At 43.7% G+C, this 20,954-nt stretch overlaps 1 protein-coding gene across 3 annotated transcripts in view; it reads right to left on the bottom strand.

The window, feature by feature from the left end:
• The window catches only part of MAOB (monoamine oxidase B), a 114,583-nt gene that overhangs the window by 25,693 nt on the left and 67,936 nt on the right, over positions 1–20,954 (bottom strand). For all 3 annotated transcript variants that reach the window (XM_027608612.2, XM_027608613.2, XM_027608614.2), the window contains 2 exons: positions 4,350–4,454; positions 3,540–3,631 (listed from right to left, as the gene is read on the bottom strand). In XM_027608612.2, the coding sequence (XP_027464413.1) occupies positions 3,540–3,631; positions 4,350–4,454 (197 nt within the window). The remainder of the gene's footprint in view (positions 1–3,539; positions 3,632–4,349; positions 4,455–20,954) is intronic.

Raw genomic sequence — 20,954 nt, 5'->3', positions numbered from 1 at the left:
TGTAGGGGAATTTGGGGGGCATAAGGTCAAGGGAGTAATAAACAACTAAAACTGAACACTGGTCCAGCTGAGACAACCAAGATTAAACACAAAAATACTGCTGTGATTCTAGTTGTCGTCGTCGCCAACTGGGTGGGAAAGAAATCACCCTGGCTTGAAATAGAGGGAGATCTCAAAGCAATTCTCTCTGGAGGGCCAGGCCCTTCCTAATCCTTTATTTGACTTTCTCTGGGAGCTTTAGTGAGAAAAGAAATAAGAAGAACAACATCTGACGGATGGAAGGTCAAGGAAGCTAGCGCAATAATATTTTCATGTTCTTTGCCCTGTTGACTTTTTAAAAGATAAATGTTATTATCTTTTTCTACATGAAAAATACATACACATTATATAAAAGTTGGAAAATTCATAAAGTAAAAAGGTGAGAGGATGAGTGTCTTCCATATTTCTGCCCCCCCCAAAGATAATCACTGGTTTCATTTTGGGACTTTTTTTTAGTTATAGGTTTTGAAAAGTGTATTTACATAGCCTTTTTTTTTGTATCTACACAGCCTTGACCACACTGTAATTGTAACCTGTTTCTGAAAAACACGTTTGATTTTTTGTTTTATTTTATCGTATTTTGAAAAACGCTCTTTCAGTGATAATAACTCAAAGACTGATCCACATTATTCTTCAAATATATGATTGTGCTTCAGGTTGAGTAACAATAAGTTGGATATTTAGGGAATCACTTCCTTTAAAACCAGAAAATGATAGCATGTACATCTTGCTTACAGAAAGTTAAAAATAACCTTGTGTTCATATAATCTTAATATCTCAGAATGTTTTATTTTGTCAGCCAACAACCTACAATATTCACTAAGGGTGGTGGGTCTAGGCCAAGGACTGTGGTAGAAAATGTCAGATCTCTATAATCCCAAAGGAATATAATTAGTCCTATTTTCAAGGGGCTTCAAAGCTCTCTGAAGAGAAAAGACTTTCCTGAATTTATGAAAAGCTTTTCATAATGGAAGTTCTAAAACAAATGCAGATAATTAAATACTACGTTTATAAAATCTAATGCATAGAATTTAAAATATTGAAACTGTATTACAATAAAATAAGTTATAATTGCAAACTGCACTCTCAAAAAAAGTGGTAAATAATGTGTTTAAAAAGATATAATTAATAACAGGCATTCATTTCATAATAGGATTTTTCTATTTCAGAATTGGTTGCTCTCAAAGGTTAAAGTCATAAGAGAAGCACGAAGGTGTTTTACCACAAGGTATTATATAATAATAATAATTATGAAAACCTGGAAGTAACCAAAATGTCCAACAGGATGATGATGGATAAATACATCAGAGTAGTCACTTTCCATGGAATATTCTGCAAACATGAAATATGATATTTAATGATGCATTTTCAATGGCATGGATAAATGTTTGCACTGTAATTTTAAGTGTTAAAAACACTGTGATAGATGTCCATTGCTTTTGCATCGCATATAGAGTTTCCGTTTAAAAAAGGAGATTATGGGGCATCTGGGTGGCTCAGTCGTTAAGCATCTGCCTTCGGCTCAGGTCATGGTCCCAGGGTCCTGGGATCGAGCCCCGCATCGGGCTCCCTGCTCAGCGGGAAGCCTGCTTCTCCCTCTCCCACTCCCCCTGCTTGTATTCCCTCTCTCGCTGTCTCTCTCTCTCTGTCAAATAAATAAAATCTTTAATAAATAAATAAATAAATAAGGAGATCGTATATGATCCTGTATATACTCAATGACAGCCTGCTTTTTTATGTGTTTAATATTATGACTTTTTCGAGCTATTAAATATTTTTCTACAACACGTTTTTTTTTTAAGATTTTGTTTATTTATTTGAGAGAAAAAGAGAGAGCATGAGTGGGGGGAGAGGCAGAGGGAGAGGGAAGAGGCAGACTCCCTGCTGTGCAGGAAGCCTGACATGGGGCCCAGTCCCAGGACCCCAGGATCATTACCTGAGCTGAAGGCAGATGCTTAACCAACTGAGCCACCCACGAGCTCTCTACAACATGATTTTAAAAGACTGTAGAGTATTCCATTTTTGGATGCCTCATTATTAATTTAACCAATGTTTTATTTTTGGACATTTAGACTTTCCCTTTAATTTTATTATTTTTTTAAGCTTTTATTTATTTCAGACAGAGAGAGACAGAGAGAGAGCATGAGCGAGAGCCCGATGTGGGGCTTGATCTCAGGACCCTGGGATCATGACCTGAGCCGAAGGCAGACGCTTAACTGACTGAGCCACCCAGGCGCCCCTAGACTTTCCCTTCTAAAAGTAATTCTTTGAATCTCCTTCTTTCCCTCTCTCTCCCTTCCCTCTCCCTGGATGCCTCTCTCTGTTCTTTTCTCTCTCTTTAAGCTAATTTCTAAAAAGTTGAATTTATGTATCAAGAAGTATGTAAATTTCATGTCTTTTTAAAGATTTGTTTAGATTGTAATGATTTTAGAGAAAGAGAGAGAACAAGCAGCGGGAGGGGAGTGTGGGAGATGCAGGGAGAGAATCTCAAGCTGACTCTGCGCTGAGCATGGAGCCCAACGTAGGGCTCAATCTCACCACCCGGATAGCATGACCTTAGCTGAAACCAAGAGTCAGATGCTTAACCGACTGTGCCACCCGGGTGCCCCATAAATATTATGTCTTTTGACTGTTTCAATATCTTAAAATCAGAGATCCCTAAACACTTGTTCTTATTTTTAGTTCTCAGTGTCCACCTTCCCTCCCTAATGCCTAAAGAATGAATACATCAACCCCAGAGCCAGACATTTCTCAACTAATGCTGTTTAGCATGATAGGACAGTCTCCTTGAACTTGGCCTCCATTTCTCTTACTCTGTGTACTACAAATTCTCTATGTGCTTGGACCCTTACAATCCTTTCCTTTTTTCCTGCTGTCCAAGAGCAGTGAGGCTCCTCGAGGTCATCTGTTTCACCTCCACAATTTGTAGCCAGTTCCCAGCTCTGCCAAGCAGAATTTTAAGGCTTGACTGGTGAACACTTGCTCTCAAAGCTACATGTTTTTCAATAAAGGGGAGGGGTTAGTCCAGCCATGCGTGTTTCCTCTACAACTGTGAATTATCCAGAGAACTTCTCTAGAAGTTCCTCTTCAAATCCTTGAAGAGTTGCACCCCATCCCATAACGTGTTTCAAATGCATACGATAATGCACCATCTCTACCCTTGACCACCCGTGAACGGGACAAAAGTCTTCTTATAACAGCAACTTGATAAACGAGGTCTTCAAGCTGGCGATCTTTAAGTTGTTCTACATAAGATGGTGGCATGTTCTGGTCTGTTCTGAGGACCTGATGTGGTAATACCACCTTTGGGATGCATTGCTATTCCAAAGATGTGTAGACATCCTTGGGACAGAATCCGGTTTCAGTATTTTTTAGCATTCCATCTGGCCAAATGGTGTGGTTTTAGACACAAAGCAGTTCCGTACCCGCTGAATGGCATTGCTAAATCAACCTGAGAGATTTTGTCACAGTAAATGCCTGTGCCTAACGGTGAGCCTTACTCTGTCCAGCAGATCTTGTCCAGCAGCTCCTTCATTGTCATGTGGTCCCACTCTTCCGCAAGGGGTGCCTTCCATGGGGCATCACTGGGAATCTACACTCAGATAAGGATTCAGAGGGGAAAAACGAATATAAATTTCCATTTCAAATAACTCTTTCAAGAGAACTGAGAACTCTCACTTGAAGAAGGAAAATGTAAGCTTGCCAATGCCCCCATTTATGGTTCTCACGGCACAACCAATGTTGTCTCTGTAGCCTTTCCTCTATCGATCTATATACCACTGGGTCCACACTGAATTTACGGTAACACTTCCTGCACAATAAATGGAGGCTATGGTGAAATGGGGCCATTTCCAAATATCAGTTACTAAGTTGCTCATTTAGAGAGAACATTCATAAATTCAGCCTTTAACACGGATCAGACAGCTGCACCAAATCATGCCTAAACTGGAGTTTCAGGTCAAGCTCTGTGTGTGCTTACTTATGGGTTGCAGGTTTGAGCAAGATGGCAACACAAAGACCTTAGAAGTCTTATTCTGCTCTGTCCTGAGGACTTCCCAGGAAGGCTGAGGGATGTGTGATCTTTTCTCCCTGCCCTCACCGGTGGTATGTGACCAGCGGTCTGCAGGACATCTCATTCTTTTAGTGGTTTAAAACCAGTTCATTCACTCATTTCCTAAATCTTTACTGAGAGATATTATGTACCAGATAACATGCTAGGCATTGCTGATACAGTGTCCCTTCTTTCTTTGAAGGACTAAACTTATTAGGAAAAATACAAACATAGTCAAAGAAGCATTAGTAAGCTTTACCTCTCGCCCCATGGCATCCATTGTCCTCCAAAGGTTGTTATGATCTAGGTACACAACTGGGTTCCACACAGGTGGGAAGGGGCCCCTGAAGGGGTACGATTTGCCCTGTGGGATACAAGGTATTTTTATTTATTTATTTGCTTATTAAGATTTTATTTATTTGAGAGAGAGAGCACAAGCACGGGGGAGGGACAGAGGGAGAGGAGAAACAGATTCCCCGCTGAGCAGGGAGACTGACGCGGGACTCCATCCCAGGACCCCGGGATCATGATCTGAACCAAAGGCAGATGCCTAACCAACTGAGCCACCCCAGGCGCCGCCACTTACGTGTTTTAAGTCCTTGTGTCCTCAGAGAATGTTACTTAATTGTCAGCATAGAGATTTCCAGCTCAATTCTCTGTTACCTAAATAAATGTGGGCCCCCAAACCCCCACAGACAATAAAAAGGTTTCTCTCTGAGATTAGAACCCTTCCCACATAAAATTTAAAGTACAGAAGTGGGGTTACCTAAAGTAATCTCATTTGCCAGTGATACCTGCAAATACCGCAGAGTGAGGGGACCCGATGCGTCTGAAGGGTCAGACAACTATAAATGTTTTACAAGCTAGAAGGGGATAAATAACCAATTGTAGGAATGCAAGCACCTGTAGGAAGAGCCACGAAATAGAGCCCAGCAAGCTTTTCCAAGGAATCATAGGTGCCACATCAACACAGGAGTTCCCATGGGAACAGAAAGAAGAGACAATTTCAAGCCTCTTCTGGGGACATATCTGTACTACTTGGTTCTCCCGGCAGGGTAGGGTCACCTCAACACAGAGATAAAGGGCACACATTTCTCCAAAGACTAATAATAAGACCGCCTGTAAATCATCTCTGGGAGGTTTAACTCAACGGCAGTTAAGGACACGCACAAAAACCACTCTGGGTCAACCTGAAAACCCGAGTCAGAAGTCAGGCTGTGCATTCTGATGTCATCTTTCACCCAACTTGGAATAACGCAAGGTCCACAGTCAACCAAAATCTCACCATAACTCTGAGTCATTCAGCAAAGATTCAGCTCATGTGGATTCTGTAGGCAGACAGGCAAGGTGTGAAATGAGGTGAGATTTCACGTTCATTCTTGTATTCATTCTGTGGCCATACTGGTCTTCTCTTCCCAACAAGGCCATAAGGTTCTCAGGGAAGATTTATGAGGCAGGCTTACTTTTCTTCTTATATTTGGTAGGGTTATCCAGAGAAACAGAACCAACAGGTAGTGTGTATGTGCAAGTGTGTGTGTGTGTGTGTGTGTGTGTGTGTGTGTGTGTGTGTGTGTGTGTGTGTGTTTATGGCAGAGTGTGAAGATTTATTTAACAAAATTGGCTCACACAACTATAGAGGCTTGGCAAGTCCAAAATCTACAGGGTAGGCCAGCAGGGTGGAGACGCAGAGAAGACCTGAAGTTCAAGTCCAAAGGCTGTCTGCTGGCAGAATGACCTCTTCCTTAGGGGAGCTCCGTCTTTTTTTAATTTGGGCCTTCAACTGATTGGATGAGGCCCACCCACATTACGGAGGGTCATCTATTTAATCAAAGTCTACTGATTTCAGTGTTCTCATCCAAAAAATACCTTCACGGAAACATGTAAGATAGTTTTGACCAAGTATCTGGGTATGTGGCCTAGCCAAACTGACACATAACCATTGCACTTTCTAATCAACTTTATTCAGGTATAATTTACATACAATGTAACCATTTTAAATGCACAATTTGGGAAGTCTTGACACATGTGTGCACCCATGTAACCCTCTCCCTTGCCATTTTCCAGTCAATTCCTGCCACCCCCTTTTTTTTTTTATAGTCACACAAAACAATAGTAACTTTAATTGGTGGTCACACAAGTGTTACTTCTGGTTTGTTAAGTTTGCATCTCTTCCTTCAGTTTTATTGAGATATAATTGACATACAGCTCTGTGTAAGTTTAAAATGTACAGCATAATGACAATGTGTATACTGGGTTTTTAAAACATACTTTTTAAAATTTAAAAAACTTTAAAATTTCTAAGTTGATTGACACAAAGTGAGTTGCTTAATCTCCTTGGGCCCCAGACAGCAATGTTTCCAACTCAGCATCTCGGCCCCATCTGCTTCCTCCAGGAAGTATGCCCAGGTTTTCGTAAACAGCTGGGTTGGGCGGCATTCTCAGCACTGCCCAGCTCTCTGTTTCCCTTTCACCTGCCACTACCTCTACGGTACCAGTTCACGCATTTATCATTCTGTGTCACCCACTGGGATCTAAGCTGCAAGAGCGCGGCTCTGGGGCTCGCCAACCTGGGTCAAGGCACGGCTCTGCCACTCACTAGCCATGTTGAGTTGCTTCACCTCTCGGTGCCTCAGTTTGTTCGTGTGTAAAATGGAACGACAGTAACTACCTCATAGATGTGCTGGGAAAAGAAAGCAAGGTGACCCATGTACGGCAGTGAACAGGACCTTCTGGCATCAATTGCTGGCATGCAGTAAGTTCACAAAACATACCTGATTTCATTTCAGCAGTGTGACCTTGACCTTGTTATCTGCTTGACACACAATATCCTAAATTCCAAAACGATCTTTTGTACTTAGGTTTTGCCTTAGTCTTTTCGGGCTGCTATAACAAAAGACCATAGATGGGGAGCTTAAACAACAGAGATTTCTTTCTCAGAGTGCCGGAGGCTGGGGAGTTCAAGATCAAGGCACTGGCAGATTTGGCTTCTGGTGGGGGCCGCTTTGTGGTTCACAGATGGCTGTCTTCTTGCTGTGTTCTCTCATAGCAGGAGAGACAAGGGAGCTCCCTGGGGTCTATTTTATAAGGGCACTGAGCTCACTCATGAGGGCTCCAACCTCATGATCCAGTCACCTCCCAAAGGCCCTGGCCCCTCACACCATCACACTGTGGCTTAGGATTTCAACATATGAATTTCGGGGGACCACATTCCGTCTAGAGCAGGTTTCTTACGCTATTGTTAACCTCCTCCTTTCGATGTCTGCCACTGAGCTCAGACCTGCTCTGACCTTTGCAGATCCCCACCAGCAGAGTAGTGCCAACCTCCGCCCCGCTTCCCACCCTACGCACCAAGGTACTCACACAAAGGAGGTGAGGGACACAACTTCGAGAGTGTAGAAGCAAGTCAGGCTACCCACCCGGGGCAGAGTGCCTCCAAGACTGGCATACAAAAACATCTCCCTGCATTCCTGTGGCAAAAGGGATCAGAAACGCTGCCCTCACCCGAAAGGTGTTCTTCACCTTTGCCCAGGGCAAGCCCCAGGAGTCAGACTGGGGTTCTCAAGTTTTGAAACAACCATCTCCACGCTCCCAGGAGTGGCCATGGGCTGTTGGTGCAGAGCCTGGTAGTGACAGAGCGGTCACCAACTAATCAAATCTGCTGGGTTCTCACTCCTCTCCAACTCATGGCTGGGGATTTCTGGCCGAACCAAAGTGTCTGTGCACACGAACACACACAAAACCCCCGAGTAACTAAATTGTTTGGCTGAATACTATTTTCTTCCCCTCCATCTTGGTCCTCAGGGTTTGTTTTTTTTTCCCCCCCGTGTAAGGGGTGACCATTCAACCTGCTTGTGCTTTTTTTCTTTTTTTTTAATATTTTACTTATTTATTTGAGAGAGAGAGCATAAGTGAGGAGGAGGGGGAGAGGGAGAAGCAGGCTCTCCGCTGAGCAGGGAGCCCGATGTGGGGCTCGATCCCAGGACCCTGGGATCATGATCTGAGCTGAAGGCAGACGCTTAATGACTGAGCCACCCAGGCGTCCCTCAACCTGCTTGTGCTTTTATCTCTTTCTGTCAAGGTCACAAGTGCGTGTATAGGGAGGTGGGTGGGTAACGTCTGGCAAATCATCATGAACCATCCACCGGCCATTAAGTATATACTGGTGACTAATATCAAAATCCCTGTGATACAAATTAAGTAAGAATCGTAGCAAGCGCCATGAGGAAGGGACACCACCACCACAGGGATTCTGGGATTTGAGACCAAGGCACACCGTTCTGTGGGCTCTCTGGAAGAAACAGTGGAGGGAAGTTAGGGGCAAACAGATGATACAGAAGCGTCCAGGCTCTTTGGGGGTCACCCTAGGGAGGGCGGGTGCTTGTGGAGAGGTAAGACTGGGCTGAAAGGCATATGTCCCCGCTGGTGGGGAGAAGGTAAAGCCCAGGAGCCATGCTTGATGTGACACATCATATGTGTGTGTGTTTGAGCCACTAAAGAAATTTCAGATGACAAAGAAAACTATAAAGAAACAGTAAGTATCCATAATCCCACCAAGCAGAAATCTATTGTGGGTATTAACATTTCAGCTATGTTTTTTTTTTCATTTTTTCCTATATTTTAGACATTTTATATTTGAGGCTCTATTGTACACACAATTATTGTCCTGCTAGTTTCCAGGCAGTATTGTATTCCAAACATTTCCCATGTCATTTATTATTTACTCGATAAGCATTTCCCTTGATTATTACACAATATTCCATATATACAGTTTCTCAAACTGTGATCCAAGGAACCCCTCAGGGTCCCTCAAGTACATTCATGGAGTCTGTGAGGGTCTCCCTTTCCCCAGCACACATGCAGGAAGATCTTCTTTGTTTCTTTCAACCAAAACATACTGCAACAGATTGAATGCTAACGTGGATACAAGGCTCCAGCTCTCTGCTATCAAGCCAGATGTGAAAAAGAGACGCAAAAATGTAAATCAATGCTACTCACTCATTTTTTTTGTTTTAGAAATTACTTTTTTCATACAAATATGTTATGTTAAATTGTCACTGGGTTATTATTGTTATTTTAGGTGAATTAATACTTTTTAAAAATTCTCAGTTTTAATTTCTAACATGGTAAATCTACAGAGTCACGTGAACAAAAGCAACTTGAGGTTCTCCATGATTTTTAAGAATGTAAAAGTGTTTATACATAACAAACAGGACGTGCTCACTAAATAGGTGTTGTTGATGGTTCATGATAAACATCCTGTCATTTATACAACCACTTCTTACCTATAAATCCACATCCACATTTTTGATTAATTGCTTTTGGATAAATTCTTAGAATCAAAATTCTTGGCCTGAAGATTTATGTTTGACTTTTTATTTTATTTTATATTTTTAAACATTAAAAATTTTTTTCATGGTTCTAAAAAAAATATGTAAGACATTCCATCCAAGAAAAATAGAATGCACATTTTCCTCAAGGATACACAGAAGAATCCCCTGGTCAAACCACAGAAAAAGCCACAAGACAGATACTACAAATTTAAGAAGACTGTAATCCTACCAAGTATATTTTCCAACCACAATGGTACAAAACTAAAGACCAACGCTAAAACGGAACTGGAAAGCCTACAATGTAAATATTAAATATTTAATATGTAAATATTACACAGCACACTACTGCCCAAGCAATGGGCCAAATAAGAAATCAAATGGCAAATCGAAATATGTCTCAAAGCAAAAGAAAAAGAAAAAACCTATGGGATGCAGGAAAAGCAGATGTTTGAGTGAGATCTATGCTATAAATGCTTGTATTAGGGAAAACAATTCTGGGACACCTGGGTGGCTCAGTCGGTTAAGCGTCTGCCTTGGGCTTAGGTCATGATCCCGGGGTCCTGGGATCGAGCCCCACATCGGGCTCCCTGCTCCACGGGGAAGCCTGCTTCTCCCTCTCCCACTCCCCCTGCTTGTGTTCACTCTCTCGCTATCTCTCTCTCTGTCAAATAAATAAATAAAATCTTAAAAAAAAAAAAGGAAAACAGTTCAAATAAACACCTTAACATGATGCCACAAGGAACTAGAAAAAAAAAAACTTAGCTTAAATTGTTGAGAAAGGAAACAACAGAGAAAGATCAGAAATAAATAAAAGAGACCAGAATAAACTGCTAAGTAGCATAACGTTGAAAGTCATAACCAGTTTTTCCCAGAAAGTAAATAAATAAACAAAATTGGCAATGCTTTAACTACTAAGCAAAGAAAAAGAGAAAAGCCTCAAAAACCAAACTGAGAAATGGAAAACTAGACACCTGATAACCGCAGAAATAGAGTGTGATAACAGATTACTAGCAACAATTACATACTAACAGATCAGATCACTCAGAAAGAAAACCAGATCATTCCTAAAACCACACAAGTTCCCAAGATTGAATCATCAATCTTGAATCCAAGAAATAGGTAATTCTAGACCTGTAATGAGAATGAAAGTTGAACAAGGCCTCAAAAATGTCCCAGCCCAGAAAAGCCCAAGACCCCATGGTCTCATTGGTGAATTCCACCAAACAGTTAAAAAAATAATAATTAATGACAATCTTTATCAGCATCTTACAAATAATGGAATAGAGGGAAGGCATTCAAAATCATTCTAGGTGGCCCGTGTTACCCTGCTACCAAGGCCAGATAAAAACAATATAGGGACAAGAAAGTCTAGTTTGTCCCATATAAGTATTGCTCCTCCAATACTCTTGACCTCCTTTTGCTCGATAAATGATTCTCCACACCCTCACTTTCAATCTGCAGGAGTCTTTGGATCCAAAATGAGTCTCTTGTAGGCAGCCTATGTTTGACTATGTAAAGCAGACTTCTTGAACACCAGCGACTGACTTGATGATCACATGACCTTATTTTGTAGTCCGTGAGCCTCAGCAGACTCAATGAAAACATCCGATATCTGCCTGCTGGACTCCCCGGCTAGTGAGCAGATGAGCGGCTCTCAGAACCCGGCTGGCTGGGTGACGCCCCCCTCACTCCCATCACCTCCAATGCTCCAGATGGCCTGCTCTTCTCCTGACTCTGGTTCTCTGGAGGCAAAGACCCCACATCCTGATTTCTGTCCCATCTAGGAAGTCCCTTTGCCATTTTATTCCCGGTGTCTGCCAGGAGAAACAGGTGGCCTGGCCCTTCTTAGATCCAGCTCCTCGAGAGCGACCTTTCCCTCTCGGGATGTCTTCTCTGCTGTTCATGGGAGTCTTGCCCTTCCTCCCTGTGGGGAGCCGGAGCAGGCCAGCCAGCCCTCCAGAACTCAGTCATTTTTACGGCTATTGGCAAGGACGATGCTTAGGGCATAAACAAATTTGGAGGACCGAGCGTTACTTTCAATCTGTATTTCCAGTTTGGAAGAAAAGACACGGAATCTTGCCCGTGGGGGATAAAGGAAGGAAGTCCTGTAAGGTCTACGTAGCAAATGGCTCTCTTCCTCTGTTCATGCGTTCACATTTTTTTTTTTTTTTTAAGAGGGAGAGAGTGAGGCGGGGCGGGGGGCAGAGAGAATCATAAGCAGGCTCCACACCCAGCACAGAGCCTGACGCGGGGCTCGATCTCACGACCCTGAAATCAGGCCCTGAGCCGAAATCAAGAGTTGGACACTTAACCAACTGAGCCCCGCGGGGGGGGGGGGGGGGGCGGTTCACATTTCTAAGCACCATGAGCTGGCATGAACACGGTCTTCTGACTGCATCACCACATGGTGAAGCTGGAGGGAGGGGCAGAGAGTGGCAGCCTGGGAGCCCAGGAAAGGACTGGAATTATCCATGTAGGGAGAAATGGCGAAGATGGGGGCCGTGATGGCCAAGATATTAGGCAAAGCCCCACAGGAAAAATAGTAACAATGATGACACCAGCTAACAGAGTGTATACTCTGTTCAGGATGTGTTTGGTGCACTTTACATGTGTGGATTCATTGATCTGCACAACGACCCTTTCAGATGGCAAAACTGAGGCAGATGAAATAACGATCATTTGCTCAAGGTCTCATAACCAATAAGCAGCAGCAGGATCTAAATTCAGACACTCAAACGCCAGTATTCTTGATCAAGAAGCATCCCAGGCTCTTAACTGTAACTATGAAACACCCCAGGGCTAACAGTTTTCATTAAGTTATTTAATTTAATTCTCACAACAACCCAGCAAGTAAACTTCTAATTTTAAGTTTCATTTTACAGATAAGTTCTGAAGCACAGAGAGGTTGAGTAACTTCTTCAAGGTCACACAGCTTGCATGCAGTGGGAACAGAATTTAACCTCAGGTTCATGTATTCGGGGCTCAAGCTCTTACTTAGGTCTCTGCTCTATGAGCCACTGCCCAACTGATTTACAGAAGGTCTCTGGGGGCGCCTGGGTGGCTCAGTCGGTTAAGCATTTGCCTTCGGCTCAGGTCATGATCCCGGGGTCGTAGGATCGAGCCCCACGTTGGGATCCCTGCTCAGCGGGAAGCCTGCTTCTCCCTCTGCCTGCTGCTTCCCCAGCTTGTGCTCGCTCTCTGACAAATAAATATATAAATAAAATCTTTAAAAAACAACAACAACAAAGAAGGTCTCTGGAAGGCCATTTAGATCTGGTAACCATTTGAGATTCTCAAACCAGGGGAAGCTAGTGATGCATTCAATGACCAGCCAGATCTTTCCTGTGGTGGTCCCTCCCATTCCCAGGCCAGGAACAGCCCAGCCCATCTCAAATAACTGCCATGTCAGCTCATTCCCTCATTCATTCAACAAGTATTTCTTGAGCACCTCCCATGTGCCTGTCACCCTTCCAGCTCCGGGGGCAGAGTAGTGGAGCCACCACAGACAACAGTCTCTGCTCTCCTGGGAGCTTAGAGTCTAGTAGGTGAAAACGAAATAAACTAACAACCCAGGCACTAAACAAAAGAAGTAAGACAATCACGAAGTATATTAGAAGGTGGTAAGAGCTATGAAGAAAAAGAGAGCTGGAAAGACAAAGAGGAAGTGTTGGTGGTTTGGGGTTGATTGCAATTTTTTAAAAAGATTTTATATATTTATGTATTTGAGAGAGAGCACAAGCGGGGAGGGGAGCAGAGGGAGAGGGAGAAGCAGGCTCCCCGCTGAGCAGAGAGCCAGACGTGGGGCTCGATCCCAGGACCCTGGGATCATGACCTGAGCCGAAGGCAGACGCTTAAACGACGACTGAGCCACCCAGCCGCCCCTGGGGTTGATTGCAATTTTAAATAAGGCAGTCAAGGAAGGCCTCCCTGAGAAGGTGACATTTGAGGGAAAGGGTAAGAGAGGACGGAGAGGGAACCACGTGACTATCTCGGGGGGGGGCGGGGGGCAGAGCTTCCAGCAGAGGCCCCAGCGGTGTCCTGGGATGCGCCCTTGCTCACTGCACCAAATCCAGGCTCCTGCGCCCATTTCTCAAGGTGGCTGCCAAGCACATGGCCTCTGTGCTCTGGTTGGGGAGACAAGTTTCTCTGATCTCAGCAGCCCATCATCACCACTGCATTATTGCTGCTTCTTCCCTCGAAGGTCCTTTGCCTTCGGATCTCCATCAGTGCAAAGCTTGAACTACTCTCTATGCCCAGCTCCAGACAGTTTTCTCAAGAAGCCTTCCAAGATTCACCTCACCCCCAATCAGTGCACTACATCTAAAGTTCACTCCATTTTGAGCCCCTGCCATATTAGCTGGGACCTGCCCATGTTACCTTGGTAGTATTCTCTAGGTGTTCCACATGGGTATCTCTTCTCTTTCCAGCCCCTTCGGGAAAGGAATCAAACATTTGCATCCTCCCATAATGCGTAAGAATGTTATCTATTTAATCAATGTTGGACAAGCTTTGGATGATTGGATGGATGAACGGACAGATAGGTGGGTGATTGGATGAACAGAGCTGCAGACTGAATGTTTGTGTGTGCTCCGCCCCCCCAAATTCATAGGCTGAAACCTCCCCTCCCGTGTGGGATGGTATGAGGAGCCTTTGGGAAGTCATGGGGTCAGGTGGGCTCTGCCCTCATGGATGAGCTCAGGGCCCTTATAAAAGAGACTCTGGAGAACTTCTGCCACGTGAGACACACAGAGAACACAGCGATATCAAATTTGCTGGCGCCTTGATCTTGGGACTTCCCAGCCTCTAGTAAGAAATAAGCTTCTGTTATTTATAAGCCACCCAGTCTCTGGTATTCTATAATAGCAGCCTGAATTAAGGCTAGTCGTGTAAATTAAGAAGAGGAATTCTTTAGGGCCTGAGACAGAAGTCTGACTGTTTTCTAAACACAATCGAAATTAATTTTTTCTGAAAAAATTAAAGTGCTCAGAGTAGGAAGCTGAAGATTGTAACTCTCCCCCCAACCAAAGACCTAATCAATACCTTTGTCCTCTTGATCTTCATCATTTGTTGTAATTACACCTGCCAATGGAGACAGACCCGGAGTTCCACAGGGGAGAGTCTCCAAAATTAGCTCATATATTTACCTCAAAGACTCAGTGTGTGAGAAATACACAGAGGTTTTGTTGTTGTTGCTGTTGTTTAAGATTTTATTTTTAAGTAATCTCTACACCTAACATGGGACTTGAACTCACAACCTCGAGATCAAGAGTCACACGTTCCACTGGACTGAGCCAGCCAGGTGCCCCCAGAAAGACATGAAGTTTTGTGTCCCTTAATCCTGAGCCACTTATACCGGCCATTTCCAGCCATATCACACTGCAAACCATCAGGACACCCCATTGATGCCAAGAGGTTGTTTCCAAAGCAGAATAATGCCCACAGCTAAAATCTGTTTTCCCGTGCCAATTTTTTTCAGTCTTTGAATTAGTAGACACATTAAGTGTTTATTTGTTCAAATAGCAGAGGCATCTAAAATAACCCAATAAACACCATCCCTTTATTTCGGGCATATAATTTCTGAACAACATATTACCCAACAGGCACCAGCACTAGCGAAGTTCCAGAGTGTTCTGGCCTTGAATAATGTGCTTTTCAAAAATAGAGACAGCTACCCAGCGGCCTTAGCTTTTCCAGAAGAAATCTTGGCGCACATAAAAGGCTGTGCTATCACAATGCTAGGGATTATACGACAGCCAAAAACTTGAAGCAGGGGTTCTTGCCCTTCTCTGGCACAAGAGCCCCTCTGAAAATCTGCTGACCACCATGGAATCTCTCCAGTCAAATGCACACATACAGACAATTCTGCAGAAAACACTTAGTGGGCTTGAAACTTATCTGCGGCTCCTTCCCCAAGAGTGCAGGAATTTGGGGTTAAAAAAGGGTCAGGACAATACCAAGGGTTGGGTGAGATTCAGAAGCAACCAGAACTCTCGCACCCGGCTAGTGGGAGTCTAACATGGTCTCACCGCTTTGCAAAGCTGTTGGGCACTATTTACTAAAAGCTGTGTATGGTACGTAGCTTACGACCCACTTCTGGATGCCCAAGGAAATGTTCTCCAAACACTACGCAAGAATGTTAAATGTCCCTTAACGGGAGTATGGACGAAAAACTGAATTATATTCCCACAGTGGAACACCATACAGCAAGGAGAATGATATACAATTACCCGGAATGACACACTTGCATTTCACAACACAAAATGACAAAAGCAGCCAGACCCGAAGATGACATGCTGTACGATTCCACTTATGTAAGTTCGAAAACAGGCAAAACTAATCTACGAAAGTACTAGAAGTCAGGAAAGCAGTTATCCTTGAGGACAGTATCAGTAAGGGAGCGTGAGGAGGCCTCCGAGGGCTGACCATGTTCTGTTTCTTGGTCTGAGTGCTCGCCTCATGGTTGTGTTCACTTTGTGGAAATTCATCAAGCTAGACATTTAGGTTGTGTCTCCTTTTCTGTAGGTATGTCATACATCAGTAAAAATTTACGTACTCTGAATAGACGAGAAAACATCGCATTGTACACTTTAAATGTGAGAATTGTATCGTATATGACTGCTATTTCAATGAAGTTGTATTTAAAAAATTAATGGTTGATGTAACTTCTGAATTCAGGGTGAGGAAGGTTAGCAGCCAGAAAAGGAGCCCTGGAATGTCTTTTTTTTTTTTAAGGTTTTATTTATTTATTTATGACAGAGAGAGAGAGAGAGAGAGAGAGAGAGAGAGAGGGAGCGCGTGCATGAGCGGGGGGAGCAGCAGAGGGAGAGGGAGAAGCAGACTCCCCACTGAGCAGGGAGCCCGATGAGGGGCTCGATCCCAGGACTCTGGGATCATGACCCGAGCCGAAGGCAGACACTTCACCGACAGAGCCACCCAGCCCTGGAATGTCTTAAGAAACATAAATTCATTGACTACTTGAGTAGAAAGGAACTTCAGGCTTTAATCTCAGCCCAGCCAGCGCTGATCTACTGTCATGGAGAAAAGCTTCCTGCCCAAGCTGATGCATCATGGTGGCCTCCAGATCACTACTTAAGGGTCCCTTCCTTGGAAAGAAGGGTTCAGTATCCATACTGACCGTAGGCGACTGACTTCTTTGGGGAGAGAAACAAGAGGAAGTGGTTTCAAAGGCGAGTTCCTTTTTGGAGTCTAGTTGTTATCCAGTGTAGAGCAGCCACCATCATCTGTGACCTAGACCTTGCCGATGTCCTGCGTCAGGCTGGCAGTTGCTAGTCCTCCCCGAAGATGGGAATTCACAGTTTTCAGAGGGCAGAGTGGCTGAGTCCATGTTCAATATCTCTCAACAGAAGATCCGTTGTTTTTTTTTTTAAGAAGAGCCATTTTTCTTTTTTTTTTAATTTTTTTATTTATTTGACAGAAAGACACAGAGAGAGAGGGAACACAAGCAGGGGGAGTGGGAGAGGGAGAAGCAGGCCTCCCGCTGAGCAGGGAGCCTGATACGGGGCTCGATCCCAGGACCCTGGGACCATGACCTGAGCCGGAGGCAGACGCTTAACGACTGAGCCACCCAGGCGCCCCAAGAAGATCCATTTTTCTTCAGCAGATGGGCTTCCAGAGCCTCTCACGCCATTTCCAATGGTCTTCAACAAGAGCCTGAGATCCCCCCGAGACAGCATAACTTCCCCCCTTCATACAATATCTTTGTTTGCTACATCTCTGTGTTTTCACTACTGACTGAAATGGCCCTTCAGGGAGTCCAGCAAACTTCGCTGATTCATTCTGTTCTTTTCTCTACCCACCACCCCCATCACTGTTCCTGGTCAGAAACCAATAATCCATTCATATGTGAAACCACAGACTGCCTAAAATCAATTGGTTAGAGTAAAAGTCACCCTCGACTCCTCTCTTCTCCCAGCCATATAGAATCAGTCATCAAACACTGCCAGTTAAACAGCAAGATGTATCTAGAATACAACCACGACTCACCTCCTTCACTGTTACCTCCCTGGTCCAAGCCACCACCAGCCCTGGCCTTGAATATTGCATTAACTTCCTAAACTCTCTCCCTGCTTTCCACTTTTGGCCCCCAGAGTCTCCCAGCAGCCAGAATGAGCTTTATAACATATAACTAGAGCATGTCACTCTCCTGACCAAATTCTTCTAATGGCTTTCCATCACGCTTACCAGAAACCCAAGGTCCTTACCATGGTCAACAAGACTTACATACTTCTCTTTCTTCATCTACCACCTTTATTTATTTATCTATCTATTTATTTATTTATTTGAGAGAGAGAGAGAGAGAGACTGTGTGTGAGTGGAGGGGAGGGGGGCAGACAGGGGGAGAGAGAATCTTAAGGAGGCTCTATGCTCAGCAGAGAGCCAGAATCCTGGCTTGATCTCATGACCCTGAGATCATGACCTGTTCTGAAAATCAAGAGTCTGATGCTCAACCAACTGAGCCACGCAGGCACCCCTAACCCTATTTTTAAATAACAGCTTTATGGAGATATCATTCACATACGATAAAATTCATCTTTTTTATTGTAGTAAAATATACATAACATAAAATTACAGTTCTAACCTTCTTTAAGTATACAGTTCAGTGCCATTAAGTACACTCACAATGTTGTGCAACCATCCTCACTATCCATTTTCAGAACATTTTCATCATCCCAAAGAGAAACTTCATACCCATTGAATACTAACTCTACATTTTCCCCTCCCATTAAGTTCTGGCAATCTCTATCCCACTTTCTGTCTCTATAAATTTGCCTATTCTAGATAACTCTACAAGTGGATTTTGTGTCTTCATTTATTTCAGTTAGCATAGTGTTTTCCAGGTGCATTCATGTTGTAGCATGTATCAGAATTTCCTTCCTTTTTAAGGCTCTTTTTTAAGAGCTATTCTGTGAGTCAGGTGGCAAAGGTTCTAGAACAGTCCATTTTATGGCTAGACCGCATTTTATTTATCCATTCATCTGTTGATGGACATTTGGGTCGTTTTCACTTTTTGGCTATTAGAGCAATGCTCTATGAACATTTGTGTATTGATCCATTTTACAGATGAGGAGAGTGAATCTTGGGATAAACGACCTTCCCAGGATCGCAAAGTTTTAACGAGGGGTGTTCATATTCAGGTGTGCTTAAAGTCAAGCTAGTTCCCCTACTCATGGCATCTCTCATGCATCAGGAGATCCAAGATCTGGATGGTCACCGATGCACAACGGCAGGTACCAACATGGCCCCCCCATCACCACTCCACTCTGTTGGCTTATATGTAATTGAACTTTAAAAGCCCTAGGCAGATATATGTAATTTAACTTTAAAAGCCCTAGGCAGAGAGACAAAGCAAAGGATAACTACCAAATTAGAACTAACACTATATTTAGCCAAATGATGAAGAGAATCAAAATTGTCTCAGTGATAGGCTTGGATGGGCCCAAGAAAAATCTCTAGGCATCGCAATTTTAAGTGCCCCTGACACTTTCTTCTTTCACTCGGTAAAAATGTATTCACTACAAGGTATGAAACAGCCACCGTGTAGTGCTCTGAAGAGACAGAAATGAAATAAGACACAGTCCCAGGCTCAAGGAGTTCCAAAGTCTAGTTGGAGGGGCAGGTTCGTGGAAGCAGAGAATTACTGCACCATGATTATAATGTGGCACATGGCTGGCCTCATGGCATCACCTGGTTACATGGCTGCATATTGTAAAGGCCCTTGATGGAACCCTGAGTCTTTGGGGAAAGTGAGCTATTTCATGGAGAGCGCAGTTAGCAGGATTCATGACTGCATCTCTCTTATCCCAGACACCCTTATGTTTCTCTGCCCAGGGCCATTCTCTTTGCCAAATGGCAAGGTCTACAGAAGTCCCAATCCGTAAAGCTTGGCCTAGAATTTTTGAAGATAGGAGAGGTCTACCCAGCGGTCCATGTGGTGGATGCTGTGATAAGCTTGCCCATATCCCCATTCAGAAGCAAGGGAGTTATTTCTTCAGCTGCTAGCATTACTCCTGGCAGGCAGCCCCTGGTTCTTAGCCCCCTTCAGAGATTACCCCAGCTGCAAAAAATCCACTTGTCCAAGGTTAGGCCACCTTCTCTGGGGAGCTCACTTCCAGTAACTGAATGATATGAGGGTATCAAGTCCTCGTCCTTCTGCCCTACTCAGAACAGCTCTGCAGGGTCATCCCATATTCAGAATTCCTTGCAGGGGTGGCTGAGGCTTCCATTGAAACTACATCACAGTTTGACTTCCTCTGATGGCTCTTCCCCTCCTATCCAAGCTGTTGACCCCCAGGGCACTCCCTCATCATGCTAATCTCATGAAAAGCGTCTAGAACCAAGCACAGTGGGACCTCATTTGAGAAGAGGGTTTTTCTGGAAGCAGGATTAGTGGGGAGGTCCCAATCTTCTTCTCCATGATCCTCACCAGAGACTTGCTGCAGGAAATGGGCAATATAGTGACAACGGCCACAAACGTACTCAGATAGGTTTACAGACCGAAAGGGGGAAACGAGAGGGGAAAGTTTGTGAGAAGGCAAAGCTCACTTCTGTATCATAGGTCATAGTTTAAAAATCCCATTAGTGTTCACGTGAAGGTTTGTGCCAGGAGCAAGAGTTAAATTTGCCATCTTAAAAATGTTTGCAAGGAATTAAAAAAAAAAAAAACCTAAGAAAACTCCTACATGTTTTGAGTTATTTAGGAAAGAAGGAGTTAAAATCTACATGATCTCCAAATTCCCATGAATCTTAAACAAGTCTTAATATTGAAATCTTCTCTTCTATGCATTTTTAACATGCTCTGCTAGCTGCGTTAGCTTACGTGTCATCTTAAATTAGAGAAAAGATCACTTTTAGTCTCATTAAAAGACTTCATAGATCCTCCATAAATCATTTACATAGAAGGTAGTTTTCCTAGCTCTAACATTCTAGTTTAACTAAGAAATCTAATGTGGTTTTTCACAGACAAAAACATAAAGTGCTTGTAAAAACAGCCATTATTCAAGAGTTGTAAAATTCCATGCCCGTCTAGATATGTTATGGCTTGGAAAATTGTACTACAAATGTGTGGAGTTGTGATAATGTATATTTGGTCTTTGTCCTCGATGCCTGGCCTATAAGACCTTTGGAATTTCCTGAGTGATAAGGGTGAAAAGAGGGTCTTTTGTTATCCATAAAACCCCTTTTAAACCAAATCTGAAGTTATGCTAAGGAAGTGACTCTTGGTCCCCTAGAGCTTCTGGAAGGGAGTTGGTTGCCAGAGGAATCAACCACGTGACGTGATTAGAAGCTTGGAACTTTGTGTCCCTGTACCTGTGGGGAGTGGAGAGAGTCTGGAGATTGATCTAATCACCAGTGGTCAACGATTTAATCAATTGTGCCTATGTAATGAAGCCTCCATAAAAATCCCTAAACAGGGCGCCTGGGTGGCTCAGTTGGTTAAGCGACTGCCTTCGGCTCAGGTCATGATCCTGGAGTCCCGGGATTGAGTCCCACATCAGGCTCCCTGCTCAGCAGGG

This window comes from Zalophus californianus, chromosome X, assembly GCF_009762305.2.
Source record: "Zalophus californianus isolate mZalCal1 chromosome X, mZalCal1.pri.v2, whole genome shotgun sequence".
NCBI classification, from domain to species: domain Eukaryota; kingdom Metazoa; phylum Chordata; class Mammalia; order Carnivora; family Otariidae; genus Zalophus; species Zalophus californianus.
This window is presented reverse-complemented; position numbering and strand designations above follow the sequence as displayed.